The 17,293-nt window shown below is 45.4% G+C and overlaps 1 protein-coding gene and 1 pseudogene across 1 annotated transcript in view; one reads left to right on the top strand and one right to left on the bottom strand.

Annotated features, from left to right (window-relative positions):
* Positions 1-8,877, bottom strand: part of LOC102830350 — a 33,651-nt gene extending 24,774 nt beyond the window's left edge. The window contains exons 1-5 of the mRNA XM_006863803.1: positions 8,788-8,877; positions 8,250-8,389; positions 7,686-7,759; positions 5,900-6,010; positions 4,842-4,946 (exon numbers count right to left, since the gene is read on the bottom strand). Of these exons, the coding sequence (XP_006863865.1) occupies positions 4,842-4,946; positions 5,900-6,010; positions 7,686-7,759; positions 8,250-8,389; positions 8,788-8,877 (520 nt within the window). The remainder of the gene's footprint in view (positions 1-4,841; positions 4,947-5,899; positions 6,011-7,685; positions 7,760-8,249; positions 8,390-8,787) is intronic.
* A 1,513-nt stretch (positions 8,878-10,390) lies between these two features.
* LOC102829965 overlaps positions 10,391-17,293 on the top strand; it is a 10,932-nt pseudogene continuing 4,029 nt past the window's right edge.

Raw genomic sequence — 17,293 nt, 5'->3', positions numbered from 1 at the left:
GTGGCTTTTAGTGTTCTCTCCTTGTCTTTGAAATTGGAGAGCTTGATTATTATATGCCTTGATGATTTTCTTTTGGGGTCTATCCTTCCTGGGGTACGTTTGACTTCTTGAATGTTTATCTTCTTATCTTGCAAGATGTTAGGGAAATTTTCTTCCAGAAGTTCTTCAACTATGTCCTTTGTGGACTTCTCAGATTTTTCCTGTTCCAGAATGCCAATAATTCTTAAGTTGTTCCTCTTCATGTTATCCAGCATGAATCTTAGGCTTTCTTCAGATTTTTTTAAAATCCTTTTTTTCAGCTTGCTCTTCTATCTTAGCAGCATTGAGAGGTTTGTCTTCCAGCTTGCTAGTTCTGGCTTCCATCTTTTCTATTCTGCTCCTTTATCCTTTCAGTGTATTGTCCATTTCTGATATTTTATTATTAATCATCTGTATTTCTTTTTGCAGGTTTTGAATTGTTTCCAATGCTGTATCAATCTTGGTTGATTGCTCTTATAGTACTTTCCTGACTTCTTCCCTGTTTTCCTCCACACTTTTTCAAAGCATTTGAATTTGTTTCCATATCATTCTCCTGAATTATTTCCCAGCAAACCCAAAACCTTCTATTCCTCTTCTGGGGAGCTTTTGTCTGTCACCAGCTCATTTGTCTCATTTACTCTTTTCTGTTTTTGGACATGTTTTGAGATCATTTTTTGTGTCTGAGATCTTTTGTCTGCCATTTCCAGTAGTTATGTGGGTTTTTTAATGCTTAAATGGATGTTTGTTGTTATGTTATTAAGCTTACTGGATGTATCCTGGTGGATATGATCACAAGATAGACTTCCATTTCACATGCAATGTTTAGCAGCTGTTATTGGCTCTTGTCTCGATGGTGAAATATTATGGGATATGCTTGTAGCTTGGCTATATGGCCACTATTGCTGCCTCTTCTTGGGTAACATAGGGAGAAAAAGCTCCCACCTCCAGGAAGAATGTGTGATCAAAAGGCCCCAAAGCAGAAGCAATATAAAAGCAGAGCCAAGAACCTCCACTTTGAAACAAAAATAAAATTGTGTGTGCACTGTAGAAGCCTCCAGTAATGGATTGGGGTGTCCACTCTCTCAGGCCCCTCCCCTAGTCACCACCGTGGAGGTGCACAGATAGATATTGAGAAGTTAGTGGCAGAAAGATTGTTTACTATTTTTTTCTCTGAAGGTCAGTTAAGTATCTGTGTGTGCACAGCGTAATTCCTGAAATAGTTGCATCTTTTTATGTTGGGGTTTTACAAGTTGTTCATTTGGTTTGTCTGTCAGGCCAAACCTGCATGTTTTCTTTCTGTGTATGCAGGAGCTAATTGTCCTGCACAAGTTAACTTTAGGGCTGGGACCCAAAGGCAGAATTCAAAAGCAGCCGCCAAAGGGTTTGCCCTTGGACCAATGGGGTTCTTTCTCTCTGTGCCGTGGGAGAGCTGTGGTCTCAATGTTGCACTTTTTGGGGGTTGCACACCCACCCACCTGAAGGCGTCCAGGCTGGGCAAAGAAGGAGCAACAGGGAAGAAGAGGGGAAAAAACACATGTAGAATCACTCCACACCTCCTTTGGAAATGTCACTTTGCTGCTTTTAGTGCAGGTTTCCTGTGCCTGTCTGTCTGTAGTCCTGACCTCTGACTTCTGCCTGGGTGGGCTGGCAGCAGATAGAATCCCATGACGATTTCTAAAATGCAGTGTTTTCCTTTATACTGTGATTTTTCCACTTGCAGTTGTGGGAATCTGACGCCCAGAACCTTATGTTAGATCCAGAGCTCTGGTGCACTTTCGTGAGAGCTGCGTCTCTGGTATTTCAACCCCTTACCCATGGAGCCTGTCCTACCTGACTCTGCTCTGCCAGCACCAACCAGAAGTTGTGGACATTGTGATCTTGCAGGACAATGCACATCCACACACTTCTACCCACAGTGTAAACACTGCAAAAACTTCATTCTGAGGTGTTAAAGCATCTTCCCTGTAGTCCTGATTTTGCTCCATCAGATTTTCACCTGTTTAGTCCCCTGAAAGCAGACCTTGGATAATGAAGATTCACCTTTGATGAAGTGAAGAAAGCAGTGCATTTGTGGCTCACAGCTCAGCCTAAAATATTTTTAATAAGGGAATACAAAAGCTTGTTGACAGATGGACAAAGTGTATTGAAAAGCAAGGAAATTGTGTCCCAAAGTGATGTATTCATCTTTTCTAAAAGTTGATTTAAAATAACTTCTACAGACAGATTGCGGATCACTTTTTACTCAGCCTCATATTGTGGGCTGCAAGAAGTACAAACAAATTGGTCTTGGAAGAATTACAACCAGAATGCTTCTTAGAAGCCAGGATGTTGAGATTTTGTCTCATGTACTTTGGGCAAGTTGCTAGGAGGGACTAGTACCTGGAGAAGGACATCATGCTTAGTAAAGTGGAGGGTCAGTGAAAAAGAGGAAGACCCCCAACAAGATGGATTGACACCGTGGCAGCAACATTGTGCTCACACATCACAACATCTGAGGTTGGCTCAGGACTGAGCAGTGTTTTGTTGTGTAGTGCACAGGGTTGATGTTAGTCACATTGAATGAACAACAGGTACAAACAACAAATGCTGAGAGATAAATTTTATGTTTTGTTTTTATCTTTTATTTTCATTTTACCATGGTCTTTCAGGAGACTCCTCATACTGTCTTAAAGTTCTTTTGGTCAGAGCTACAAGTGAATCATAAGGGATTAAAGCCAAGGTATGGTCCCATCTGGATGCTCAGGTGAGGATCATTCCTCTTCAATCCCAGCAGTTTTTGGCTACTGGTCACATTGCTCCCATCTGTGCTTCTGTTGTTATAAAGCCTTTTCCTGTCTTTGACCTTCTTATCTGCCTCAATAAGGACCCATGTGGTTACACTGAGGGTCACCTGGATAACCCAAGACAGTTTCCCAGCTCCAGATTCCTAACTTACTCACATCTGAAAAGTCTTTTTATCCTGTCAGGGGACACTTCCAGACTCCAGGGATTTGGACGTGGGCATTTTTGGAGGGATGGACACTCATTTTCCTGCCTTCCCCACTAGCGGAACAACAATGGACAATTTGGAACTTGCAAACTTGCTGATTCACTCACTAGTTCTTTGGTTTGGTTCGTCGGTTATGTGCTATGGAGTTGGTTCTGACTCATAGCAACCCTGCATAAGATTTCCAAGGCTGTAAATCTTTTCTCCCATAGAACAGCTTGGTAGTTTTGAACTGCTGACCTTGAGGTTAGTAGCCCGACTCATAACTCCTTCTAGAGGGTTTTGTTTTGTTTTGGAAATTGACTAGGGTTACACAATTGCCTTATCTGTGAGTAAAGATAGATTTATTTTTTCAGCCTCTATGTATATGCCTTTCCTTTCTCCTTGTAGTCCTTATAGTTCCTGGTTGGGACTTCCTGTGTGTTTTGAATAGAAGTGAAGACATAGGACAGGAAGCAGACTGTCTCTTATCTTGAAATCTGATGTTAGCCTTAAGGGTTTGGGTTTTGTCCTCAGCTTTAAAAAGTTCCCTGATGTTCCCTGGTAGAACTGTATTTTGTGGCCCCCTTTGTGGTTGCATGTGGTTATGACACCTTCTGCTCCCTGGTCGAATTGTACTTTCTTGTCCCCTCATGGTTGAATGCTGTCTGACACCTACTGGCTAACTGGTAGTGAGGTGAGGTGAAGTGTATACCTCTCAGGCACAATGGGGAAATGCCAGGAGAGCCAGAAGGACTCAACTGCTGACAGAAAGTTTTGTGAGTCACTTCTGAAAGCTCAGCCATTGGAAGTCCTGTGGAGCACGGTTCGTCTCTGACACATGTGGGCACCATGAGTCAGTTGATTGAATGGCAAATGATTTATGTCCAGATCTGACATCCAAGTGGTATGTGTCTATTCCACAGGACCTGCTCCAAGATCCTCACCCACCCCAACCCCCACCGGCCAGTCAGGACAGACTCAGAGAAGCGTATACATGCTCATTTATTGCTGAAGGGAACAGCAAGTCATGGGCAAGAGCCGAGGATTTGGGTCCCAGGATGAACAGATGTCCTTGGTCTTCAGTGGCTCAGCTATCTCTATGGAAGTGTCCTCTTGGGTGGGTGGGTGGTGGGGAGACATGGGCGAAACATCTTTCATGCTTCAGAGAAGCCAGGCTCCTAGAACACACATGGGCCTGGGGGAACAGAGTAGCCCTTGTGAGTCCAAGACTTGAGGCCCCCCACAGCCACATGCTGACTGTGGTGAGTGGTCATCTGGTGTGAAGTGGAGCCTGGGCTTTCCACAGCCTCAATTTGGAAGGGATTGTTCACCCAAGATAGCCTCCCTTCATCCTTCCCAGCATCCCCAGAGGGAGGAAAGGGGTCTAAATGAGACTCAGGACATGTGAAATGACCACTTAAGAAAGGTGGACTCAAGAGACCCCAGCACTCGGCCAGTCCAGCTATTAAGGACTGCCAGGAGAGGCAGAAGGACTGCAGGATGAGCCCAGAGTCTCACTGAGGGATGAAGACTGTTCCACATGCAATGCCAGTCAGGAGGGTGAGCAGGGACCTTACCCAACAATCCAAATTGGCTGCACACATCTACATGCGGCACTGCTCTGTGGGGGCAAGAGGTAAGGGCATATGGTAGGAAACCAGAGGACATGACCAATAGTCCAGGGGTCCCAACACCCACTACCCAGAGGCCTCATGGTGCACAGGGAAGCAGGAGACCCAGGAGAAAGATGGTTCTTCAGGTAAAAAACGCCATCAGGGAATTGGTTCCCTGTCACTTTCTCAGTGAGGAGCTAATGAGCTAAACCAGGACTGAGGGTCATGGCTCAGGCACTGACCTTCCTTCTGGGTCAAGTCCAGGGTGAACTGGTTCTGCAGGTGCAGGGACTTGAGGACCTGGTTGCACTTCTCCACGATCTTGGCATCGGCATTCTGGGTCCTGGCTGTGGGGGGAGGAGGGTCAGTTCCTGGCAGTGGCCACTCTCCTGAAGCTAAGTTTGGTCCAGGACAGTCCCCTAGTGGTGGTGCCATGGCTCCACAGCCCACCTGCCCATCAGGCCACTCTCTCTTTCCCCATCCCCACTCTGGCCCCTCATCTTCCAGTGGTGTCCACAGTCACAGGGGGAAGGACACAGGCCACCTCTTCCCAACATCCTGTCTCACCACACGGCCTGTGGAGCTGACTGACAGGCCTGGGAACGTCCCTCCCAGCCCAGGCCCCATGGTTAACTGAGGAAACTGGGAATATCCAATAGCACGTCTACTGGGACAATAGTGTTTGTTTTCACAACAGTACAGTTGGAAAGACATCTTCATATCTGATTTCCACTGGGTGAAATGTGAAATCCCCATGAACAAGCTTGGTTGTATTTCTATGATCCTGTTGACTAAGAATGTCCCTGGGTGGTACACACTAACCATAGTTCTACACTACTAACTGAAAGTCTGTTGGTTCGCACCCAGCCTGGAAGGAAGGTCACAGCCTTGGAAACCTTGAGGAGCAGTTCCACTCTGCATACACGATGTCACCATGAGTCAGAATCAACTTGATGACGATAGGTTTGGTGTTTCTGACTATGATTATCCAATGATGAACTAGCAAGTGACTTTCTTGGAACGTCCTCTCCACAGCCCACCTCAGCCTCAGCTCTGCTCCCTTCCACATCTGGGATGTCCCCAAGAGCCCTGCACCCACACCCACTGCCTATGACTCCCCTTCCTGTCTGAGGCAACACCAGGACCCAGAGTCCCCTGAGGAGACACTGGACAGATGTTCTCCCTCTCTCTCCTCCACAAGGTCCACAGGTCAAGGGGTCAGGAGTGCTGCCTGCCATCTACAGTGCCAGACCTCCCTCCACGCCCACTGCCCACAGAGCCGGGACCCTGAGATCCGTACCCAGACACTGGCACACCACGTTCTGCTTGGGGGCGATGGTGTTCTCCAGGCAGAAGACCAGGAAGTTTGAGTAGTCGGTGTCTATCACAACCATCTTGTTTTCATCCAGGTCTGGAAAGGAAACCAGGACAGGGACAGACCTAAGTTCTGAATTCTCAGTTCACACAGGAGATGCGTGCTGGTCAGATCTTCTCGTACAAGGATCTGAAAACTGTCATGGCCACCAGGTAAGTGATGGCTTTGTCCAGTCTTGCTGCCCTCTCAAATGCTCCTCCCCACCTTCTAGGTGGTGCACAAACACTTCGCCGTGACTTCATGGAGTACCTATTTTAAGACTTCTATGCATTTTGAACTGCAAGGTGGCAGTTCAAACCCACCAGCCACTCCTCAGAAACCCTATATGGGGTCATTCTGTGTCAGAAATGAGTCAACAGCGCTTAACAACAGCAGCAATACCTGCGTCCTAGTGTGGCGCTGCAGGGTAAGCATTGGATTGCTAACCAAAAAACTGGTGATTCAAACCCATCAGTCACTCCCCGGAAACCGTATACAGGGTTGTTATAAATCAGAACTGATCAGAACAGCACTTAACAACACCACCTGCACACAGACATGGAAGACCTTTTCCTTCGAATGGCTCCACATTCTTTACAGATAAATACTAAAGCACAAATAGGATTAGGAAAGTCTTTAGGAATTACGGTGACTCTGCCAGGAACCTTCCTCTGCCTCTTAGATAAGGAATTACTTCACTTATCCATCTATCCATCCATCCTCTCATTCTTCATCTATCCATCCATCCACTCTTCCTATAGCTATCCATCCATTCACTCATTCTTCATCCAAGCATGCATCAACCCACTCATCCTTCCATCCATCCATCCATCCACTAATTCATATTTCATCCATCCATCTAGCCATTCATATTTCATCCCTCCTTCCATCCATCCATTCATCGTCCATCTATCCCTCATCTTTCATCCACTCATCAGCACATCTACTCATCATCCACCTACCTATCCATACATCCACCCATGCATATCCACATCCATCCATTTCTCCACTCATCTTTCCATCTAATCAACCATACATACACACACCCATTCACCCATCCATTCTTCCTTCCATCCACACATCCATCCACCCACCTACACATCTATCCATCCATCTACCCACCCAATACTCGTCCATCCATCTATCCATTCACTCATCTTCCATCCAATCATTCTTCATCCACTTACCCACATATTCATTCATCCATCCGCTCTTTTATGCATTCATTCATCCAAACATCCATCTACCGCCCACCCATATCCATCTATCCACCCACTCATTCACCTCTCCATCCATTCATTCACCTATCCACTCATTGGTCATTCCACAACTCTCCCATCAACCCATCCTTCCATCCAAAATCCCAGGTGGCTACTTCAGATAAGCTTCACTGTCTATTGTGATTCAAATTAGTAAAGAAATGGGATTTCATGCTAATCGTGGGAAGCTGCATGGATGCCAACCAACAGAATAGAAAGAGTGAAGAGTTGTATGAGATGCAGTTGCATTAAATGGTAGGGAGGTGGCCTGGAGGAGAGCTGAGTAAGCAGGAGGTGTGCTGTCTTAGATCATTGGGCTCCACCTGATTTCACATTAGCATTGCCTGCACAACTTCTGAAGTATATGTCACTGTCCAGGTCTCTCAACCTGTTAGACTAGGGCTCACACCAGCACAGTGTGGATGTCCACTGACGGTGCCCACCCTGTCCCGCCCATGGCCCTGTGCACTCACATCTGGTATTGAACTCAGCAGGGATCTCAGTTTTCTGGGCAACGATCTTCTTCTCCACACACCTGTCGTTCTCCCTAAAACCCAATTAGTCTGTGAGCCCTGTGCCCCAAGTCCACTTAAAGAATTGTGCTGAAGTATGCACACCCAAAATGTGCTATTTTAATCATTTTATGTGTACACTTCAGTGACATTAATTATTTTCACCGTGTTGTGCAATTACCCATTTCCAAAATATTTCATCGACCCAAATATCTCAGGAATGTTCCCAATCCAGGACCCCGTGTCTGGCCTGTGGTGCCCAGCCCTGTCTCCCACTGATATGCCCATAAATGGTCCCTAATGGGTTCAGGAAGTCAGTCTGTAGGTCCAGGAGTCCTTGGGCAGGACGGAGGGGACCAGGAACCTAGTGAGACCTCATCCCCACCCCAGCACACCTGGCCCTGGCTGACAAGAGCACTCCTGTTAGATGCACACCTGGAGCCAGGTCTCACTAGGAATTGTCCCCCAGGGTGGCTGAGTCACTCTGCACCCAGTCCCTTGGCCGAGGCCCATGGGCAAACCCACCTCTTGACCAGGAAGATCTCCATGTTGCCCTCGGGGGTGGGCTGCACATCCTTGACAGACATTCTCAGAGGGGCGTCTTCCTTCTCCAGGAGGGCCCGGTTGTTGGTGACCAACATCATAGTGTACCAGGGCCCTGACAGCTGAGGGGAGGGCCATGAGGGGCTCCCATGGGGGACAACAGGGGTGTTTCCCACCCCCACAGTGTGCTCTCCCCACCTCATCTAGGGAAGCACAGAGATCTCAACCCACAGACACTGGACTGGGGCTGAGACTGAGAAGCAAACACTGACCCTCATCACAGGGAACTCCCTTCTCATTGACCCAAGAAATATTCTAGCAAACTCTCCCTCTGAACCTGAAGGAGGAGCCAGCTGAGCTCTTCACCAGGAGAGAGTAGACAAGATTTGGATCTTGGGTAGTCAGAGCTTGGAGCTGGAAATCTTTCCTAAAGGTTGGGTCAGGGTCTCCTATATCTCATGATCCTCTGAGCCCCAGCTTCCACCAACCCTGCACCCCTATGGGACAGCTGTCCTCTGACCTTCTGCACGTCCACGTTTCTCATGGTTGGGACGATGGCATGGATGCTGCAGACAAGGGCCAGGCCCAGGGCGAGCAGGAGACACTTCATGGTGGCAGCAGAGGTGTGCTTCTGAGCTGTGGAGAGTGAGATGACCTAGGCAGTACACCTGGCCCTTATATAGGAGGGCAGTGAGATCCCCGAACCCAGGGCCTGTCTGTCTGCCATGGGTTCTGTGAATCTCAGGATCCATTGCCCTTGGGACTTCCTCAGTGAGGACAATACCAGCTTCTTCCCTCCTTGTCTGAACAGGAAGTTCTCTGTGTCCCCAGATCTGGTCAGTTCTTGGTAGTCAAAGGTGGGAGGGATGTGGGGTCTCCTCCAGGCTGACCGCCAGGGTTGGGGCACTTTCTGGTGAGGCTCTTGGACAAGGACATGTCATAGAACAGTCCTGCAGGGGCACAGCTGTGTCCAGGGCTGGATCAAGGTAAGTGAGGGCCATATCAGTGACAGCCTGTGATGGACGTGCCTGCGTGTGCACATGTCCCTGTGCTCATTTGAGTGTGTGCACATGCACATATGTCCATAGTCCATGTGTTGGTGTGTGTGCATGTGTGAGTGTGAACATGCTTGCATGTGTGACCTGCATGCATGCCTGTGTGCCTGTGTGTATGCCTGCACTGCCTGCATGCATGTGTATGTGTGTGTTCACTGCATGCACATGTGTGCATGTATGTATGCACTGTGTGTGCATGCTGCCTGGGTGCATGTGTGCATGTGTGTGCACACTGCCTTGTGCATGTGTGTGCAAGTATGCACTGGCTGTGTGCCTGTGTGCAAGTGTGCACTGCCTTTGTGCCTGTGTACATGTGTGTGCAAGTGTGCACTGCCTTTGTGCCTGTGTGCATGTGTGTGCAAGTGTGCACTGACTGTGTGTGTGCACTGTGTGTGCCTGTGTGCACATGTGTGTGCTCTCCATCCAATGTTCCTCAAATGAAGAACTGCATTAGGGAAATCTGCTGTACAAAAGCTCTTAGAGTGCTAAAGAGAAAAGATGTCACTTTGAGGACTAAGGCGCACTGATCCAAGTCATGGATCATTATAATGGCCTCATAAGCATGTGTAAGTTGGTCAATGAAGACCTTAGAAGAATGGATGCATTTCAATAATGCCATTTGTGAAGAATATTCAAAGTACCATGGGCTACCAAAAGAACAAAAAAGTCAATCATATAAGAAGTACAACCAGAATGTGCCTCAGAAGTAAAGTTGGAAAGACTTCGTCTCTTGTTCTTTGGACATGTTATTGATAGGAACCAGTGCCTGAAGAAGGACATCATGTTTGGTAAAATGGATGGTCAGTGAAAAAGTGGAAGACCCTCAATGCGATGGATTGGCATAGTGGTAGCAACAATGGGCTCAAGCATAGCAGTAGTTGTGAGGTTGGCACAGGGACCAGGCAGTGTTTTATTCAGCATAGAAACAAAACTGACTCAAGGGCACCTAAAAACAACTAATGTTGACAAACAAAGTTACATTTTTTATTTCTATCTTCTAATTTCATGTACCATGAACATTTTGGAGACCCCTTGTATTACAATTCTTGCAGTTAGAGCTCCAAGTGAATGCAGAAGGCATTGAAGTCAAAGCATGGACAGGGCTGCCTCATCAGAGCTCAGGTGAAGATCATTCCTCATGGGCCGTTCCTCACCGATGGCCTCATCAGAGCTCAGGTGAAGATCATTCCTCATGGGCTGTTCCTCACCAATGGCCTCATCAGAGCTCAGGTGAAGATCATTCCTTGTCTCCCCCAGGGCAGTACGTTGAGTTCCTCCATGTGGCTCTTCTCCCTTTAGTCTTTGTAACTCTGACCAAACAATACACTTGCCCTACTGGATCTGGTATCAGGAGGTCGGAGAGATGCTCATTGGATTATGTGATTCCATTATGAGTGGATTGTTAAACCCTGGAATAGCTGTGATTGTTAAACCCTGGAATTGTAACGCGTATAAGATGAGTCATCTCAGATGCAGGAATGGGGGAATTTCAGAAAAATCAAAGAAGAGCCAGGACTTCAGTGCACCTTCCGGACCCTGAGATCCCTTCTCATTGAACCTCCTCGACCCATCAACTAAAACGTGACAGCAGAGGAGTGGCAGTGACAGACCCGGAACCGAGAGCAGTGGAATTCCCAATCCAAAAGCAAGTAAAGCTGAGGGATTTGGGACAGGAGGTTTGCTTGTAGAGTAGGGTGCCTCCCCATAGGTTTGCTTACACTTCTTGTCTGTCAGTTGGTCGCACTGTGGTGGCTGGCATGTTGCTGTGATGCTGGAAGCTATGCCACCAGTATTGTAAAGATCAGCATGGTCACCCGTAGTGGGTAATCAGAGCTTCCAGACTAAGACAGACTAGGAAGAAGGAGAGGAATACTACTTAGGGATGTTTAGCCACTGAAAACCTTATCAATAGTGGCAGAACATTGTCAGACATAGTACCAGAAGACAAAAACCTGATGAATAGCACCAGAATGTTACCAGATATAGTGCCAGAAGATGAGCCCCTTAGGTTGGAAGGCACTCAAAATACAACCAGGAAAAGCTGCCTCCTGAAAATAGTGTTAATCATGATGACAAAATACAGCTCTCAGGACCTTCATTTACTGATGGGGCACAACTGAAAATGAGGAGAAATAGGTGCAAACATCCATTACTAATTGGAACATGGAATGTGTGACTCTAGGAAAACTAAATTGTCAAAAATGAATTAGAAATGGGGCAACACCAATAAAGGAGTTGTGAGAAGTTATTCTTCATAATTTGCAAGACCCAAACAGAACCACAGAAGGAGTTCCCTCTGACTCTGTACTTGCTGAAGAACTAATCAAAGGTGTAATCTGTAAAGTCTCACCTTTCTCCGAAAGACAAGGAACCGGCTACAGAAACACCTCAAGTAACTAAGGCAGGTAAGCATGATCATCCCAGCATCAAGCATGATCATCCCAGCATCAAGCATGATCATCCCAGCATCAAGCATGATCACCCCAGCAACAAGCATGATCATCCCAGCATCAAGCATGATCATCCCAGCATCAAGCATGATCATCCCAGCATCAAGCATGATCACCCCAGCATCAAGCATGATCATCCCAGCATCAAGCTTCAGATTGCCCCGATCCCTAAACTAATTGGAATGCCAGAAGTGCATCACTCCTGTACGGCACTCACCAAGGTTCATGTTCCACTACCCAGAAATGCTCCAAGATCATGACTCAGTAGTGGTTTCCATTGACAAATTATTAGAAGTGGAAGAAACAGAATGGTTCATATTCCGCACAAATGAGGCTTTGCCTTTAACACTGGGATTTCAGATCCTTGACTCATAATTTCTTTCTTTCTTTTTTTTTTTTTTTATGTTTTATTGTGAATTATGTGATAGTTTACATGGGAGGACATTAGCTTCACATTGATCCCATCGTATATAATTGCCATGGTTACAATCCCCTCCATGCATCATCCATCAACCAAAGGGTATACCCTGCAAGCCTGCTGCCTGGTTGTCAGCACACAATCCCACAACCTCTCCTGGACCAAAGTCCTCAGTTGCTCCATCTCTCCACTTGACTCATAATTTCTTGATGTCTTAAAAAAAAATCTCTGAGGTTTCAGAGTCTCCGTGAGACCAGAACTGCCTTGCCTGAGTTAACTTGGGAAACGGATAATGGAGAGATGCCATGGAGGCTCTTAGAAAGGGTTCGTTGGACATAACTCTGAAATGCTAAGGCCCAACAGGAATATCTGGTCTGCTTGTTAAGATTAGCTTACCAGAGTTCTCCAGCATACATGAACTTCCAGCTATTGGATACTAATTTATCCTACAAGTATGGTAGAATTTTCCCCTCATTCATCTATTTAATGCCAACATAATTATCTTTAAAGTTGGTGGGACAATATGACCAAGTTCCACTTCTGTATTCACCTTAGCAAAGAGAGCAAGTTCTTGCAGTAAAGAAAATGTGAGCTCTGAAACAAACTGGCACTTAGTTACCAAGCTGGATGGAACCTGGGAGACCATTCAGTCAAATCCTCTGATTTTACAGGTGACTTTGTCCTGAGCTATAGCTTTGCACCGAGACTACAAATCCCCTTCATGTGTGTGCTTTGACTTGCCACCTCAGGACCCCTGTGGATGAGGAATCCTTCTTGTCCTTTGTGCCTTTCTATGCCAGGTTTCTTCTCATGAAACAAAATCTGAATTCAGAGGGGTCCATCCAAACCGAAGTGATTAGGGTGGTCAGGGTGACCGTCCAAACCCATTTTTGAATTTGTTATTCATATATGCTTCAGGTGAAAACAGAAGAGGGAAGGGAAGAAAGATCAAGAGGTGATGGAGGAGAGCAGTAGGAAGAACTGTCCTGAAAAGTAAATTCAAGCCCCTGAGACCACTAGGTGGTCTAGGTTGCTTTTCCTTCCACCTGGGCAATCATTCTTGGAAAGGTAAAGTCAGAATCATTATGTAAATATTATGTACAGAAGACGTAGTCATCAAATTTTTATTTTAACTTTCTGAAATATTTAAGTATTATCTAAAAAAAGAATGCGTTTGTGTTAGTCTTTTTAAAAAAATGAAATGTGAGGCATAAAGTTTGATATCCTAGGCATTAGTGAGCTGAAATGGACTGGTATTTGCTGTTTTGAATCAGACAATCATATAGTTTGCTATGCCAGTACAGCAAATTGAAGAGGAATGGTGTTGCATTCATCATAAAAAAGAACATTTCAAGATCTATTTTGATAGGATATCATCCATACACCTACAAGCAAGACCAGTTAATACAACTATTATTCAAATTTACACACCAAATACTAAAGTCAGTGATGCTGAAATTGAAGAATTCTACCAATTTCTTCAGTCTGAAATTGATCAAACATGCAATCATTGTGTACCAATCACTACTGGTGATTGGAATGTGAAGGTTGGAAGCAAAGAGGAAGGATCAGTAGTTGGAAATTATGGCCTTGGTGATAGAAATGATGCTGTAGATCACATGATAGAATTTTGTAAGACCAATGACTTATTAATTGCAAATACTTTTTATAAGTAGCATAGAAAGTGACTATATACATGAACCTCCAAATAGCCCTGGTAGGTAGTGGATTATGAGCTGGGATGCTAACCGCAATTCAGCAATTTGAATCTACCAGTTGCTGCATGGGAGAAAGATGAGACTTTCTGCTCCTGTAAAGGTTTACAGCCTCAAAAACCCTATACAGGGTCACTATGAGCCAGAACTCTGCGGCACACAACTATCATCAATAACCACACATGGGCCTCCCCAGATGGAATAGATAGAAATCAAATTGACTACATCTGTGGGAAGAGAAAGTGGAAAAGCTCCCTATCGTCAACTAAAACAAGGCCAGGGGCAGACTGTGGAACATACCATCAATCACTCATATGCAATTTCAGGATGAAGCTGAAGAAAATTAAAACAAGTCCATGTGGTCCAAAATATGACCTTGAACATATTTCACCTGGAACTTAGAGCCCATCTTAACAAATTTGAAGCACTAGACACTAATGACCAAAGACCAGAAGATCCATGAATGACATCAAGAAAATCATACAGTAAGAAAGCAAAAGGTCATTAAAAAGACAGTATCAAAAGAAAAGACCAGATGGATGTCAGAAGAAATTTTCTTTCCAGAGCAGAGACACTAAAGCGAATGGAAGAAAAGAGGAAGTCAAAGAGCTGAGCAGAGCCCGAACCACATCCAGACCTTCAGAGACAGGAAATTTTCCACTTGAAAGGACAAGCAGACCAGCTGGAAGCAGCTAGAAAACCAGAAGATACTTCTTGAAAGAAGGACCTACAGGAAAAATACAAAACAATAAGGGCAGTCCGACTGTTACCACAAGAACATGCAGGTGGCCTGTCCAAGTGATTGGGTCCTCTCAGTGCAAATCCTCTTTCAAGACTAAGACACAAGGGTAATAAATGCTTTGATAGACGACCACGCACGTCACCCATAAAGGGAAGTGATCGAAAAACATCAATGAAGTGGTGAGCTAAGCCCTACATCGTTCAGCAGACTACTGTGAACCTGGGTGGAGACCTAGTCGGCCAGCAGCGAGGCAAGACCTGGGGACTCATGGACACAGAGTCAATGACACAGCCACCGAGGACTAGAATGGAGAGCGGGGCAGCCAGCCGATAAAAAGAGGGTAGACAGACGCAAGAACACCCACACTTGCAGGTGATACCCACTTGACCTGGCTTCAATGACTGGATGAACAGAGCTCAAGCTGAAGAAGAAAGAAGAGGAAAAAAGTGTCATCTGATACAACTCGATAAACATGACCTATACCTATAAATGCAGTAGCTTAAAAGAGGAAAAAAATCCCTGCTGCAAGAACTATTCCCACCCCCTCCACACAAAGAGTAGACAGGGATGGGTAACTTGGACATTGGCTACCCAAAATGGGGGGAGGGATACAAAGGTAAGAAGTGACTGGCTTACAAGCTTTCAAGAGGGAACCTACATACAAACGGCGTGGAGTAAGGTAGAGTCTCCAGTGAATAGTATCCAGGAAGGACTGATGAAATGAAATACAGATGGGTCTCTTGTGATACAACAGTGAATAATTGTTATCAGGACTGATTGTGAGGGTTGGAAATCTAAAGGTGGACATTTTGTAGCAAGTAGGGGAGTGATTAACTTTTCAGTCTAGGAGCGGAGGACCCTAGGACCATCAATGGAGAAAAGCAGAGAGCAGGATCCTACCCAGAGAAGCAGTGAGGCCTGAGATGGAGGCAGAGAAGACGACATCAAGAGATGGTGTGGCTGGGGACTTGGGATCTGGAGAGGGAAAGGGGCTGAGGACTGTGGTGGTGGGGTGCAGGCTTACAGGGTACACCCTTTGGTTGGGTGGGATGCATGGATGGGATGGTAACTATGCCAATGAAACGATGTATGATAGAATGGATGTAGGACTAATGTTCTCCCATGTAGACTATCACACAATTTACAATAAAACATTTATTAAAAAACAAAACAAAACAAAACAAAGAGCTGAGCAGAAAATTTCAAAGAACAGCTTGAGAAGACAAAGTTAAGCATTATAATGAAATGTGCAAAGATCTGGAGTTAGAAAACCAAAGGAAAGAACATGCTCAGCATTTTTCAAGCTGAGGGAACTTAAGGAAAAATTCAAGCCTCGACTTCCAATAATGGGCAAAATATTGAATGGTGTAGGAAGCATCAGAAGGAGATTGAAGAAATACACAGTCACTGTACCCAAAATAAAGGGTTGATGTTCAGTCATTTCAAGAGATGGCAGATGATCAAGACTCATCTTGGTATTGAAGGAAAAAGTCCAAGCTGCACTGAAGCATTGATGAAAAACAAGGTTCCTGGAATTGATGGGACACAAATTGAAATATTTCATCAAACTGATGAAACACTGGAGGCGCTCACTGGTCTATGCCAGGAAATTTGGAAGACAGCTATGCGGCCAACTGATTGGAAAAGATCCATGTTTGGATCCATTCCAAAGAGAAGGAACTCAATGGAATTCGGAAATCATCAGACAATGTCATTAATATCACATGCAAGTAAAATTTTGTTGAAAATAATTCAAAAATGGCTGCAACAATAAATCAACAGGGAACTACCAGGAATTCAAGCCAGATTCAGAAGAGGATGTGGAGGTAGGAATATCATTGCTGACATCAGATGGACTTGACTGAAAAGCAGACAATACCAGAAAGATGTTTACTTGTGCTTTGACTATGCTAAGGCTTTTGACTGTGTGGATCATGACAAGCTGTGGATAACATTGCGAAGAATGGGTATTCTGGACACGTAATTGTTCTCATGAGAAACCTGTACATAAGTCAAGCGGCAGTCTTGGCTTATGTACAAACAGAACAAAGGAGCACTGAATGGTTTAAAATCAGGAACAGGGGGGAGGCAGCAAGATGATGGACTAGGCAGACGCACTGTCTAGGCTACAACAAAGACAAGGAAAAGCAAAAGAAACTGACGCACAGGATAGTCCTGGAACCCTGAGCGTAGGATGAAGGGAGGGAAGTGGATTAAATGCTTACTAGGAGAGATGTTGGGGACCAAAAGGCTTACAGGCCTCATAAAACTTTAAGAGTGTCAGAACTGCTCCTTATTTGATTATTCAGTTATCTTTTATATTAACTTAGAACAGGAGCTCTTGATTATCCATGTACATTAATAAAACCGAATTTTGCCCTAAAACCGAGACAGTAAAACTTCCTCAGAGGACGAACAAGGACAGGTTTACTGGGATTGATTAAGCAGAGATTCTGGAGAGGAACTGCCCGGGGTATTCACTTGGGGTGGAGTGGTAAATTCTGGGAATATTGGATTAAAGGACAGTGGTGGCAACTCCCTCAGACTACATTGGGTTTAATCAGTTTAGATTCTGGGAAAAGGACAATGGTGGCAACTCCCTCGGACCGCCCTGGGTTTAATCAGTTTGACCTATATGTTCTCCTT

Source organism: Chrysochloris asiatica, unplaced genomic scaffold, assembly GCF_000296735.1.
Source record: "Chrysochloris asiatica unplaced genomic scaffold, ChrAsi1.0 scaffold00056, whole genome shotgun sequence".
Taxonomy (NCBI): Eukaryota; Metazoa; Chordata; class Mammalia; order Afrosoricida; family Chrysochloridae; genus Chrysochloris; species Chrysochloris asiatica.
This window is presented reverse-complemented; position numbering and strand designations above follow the sequence as displayed.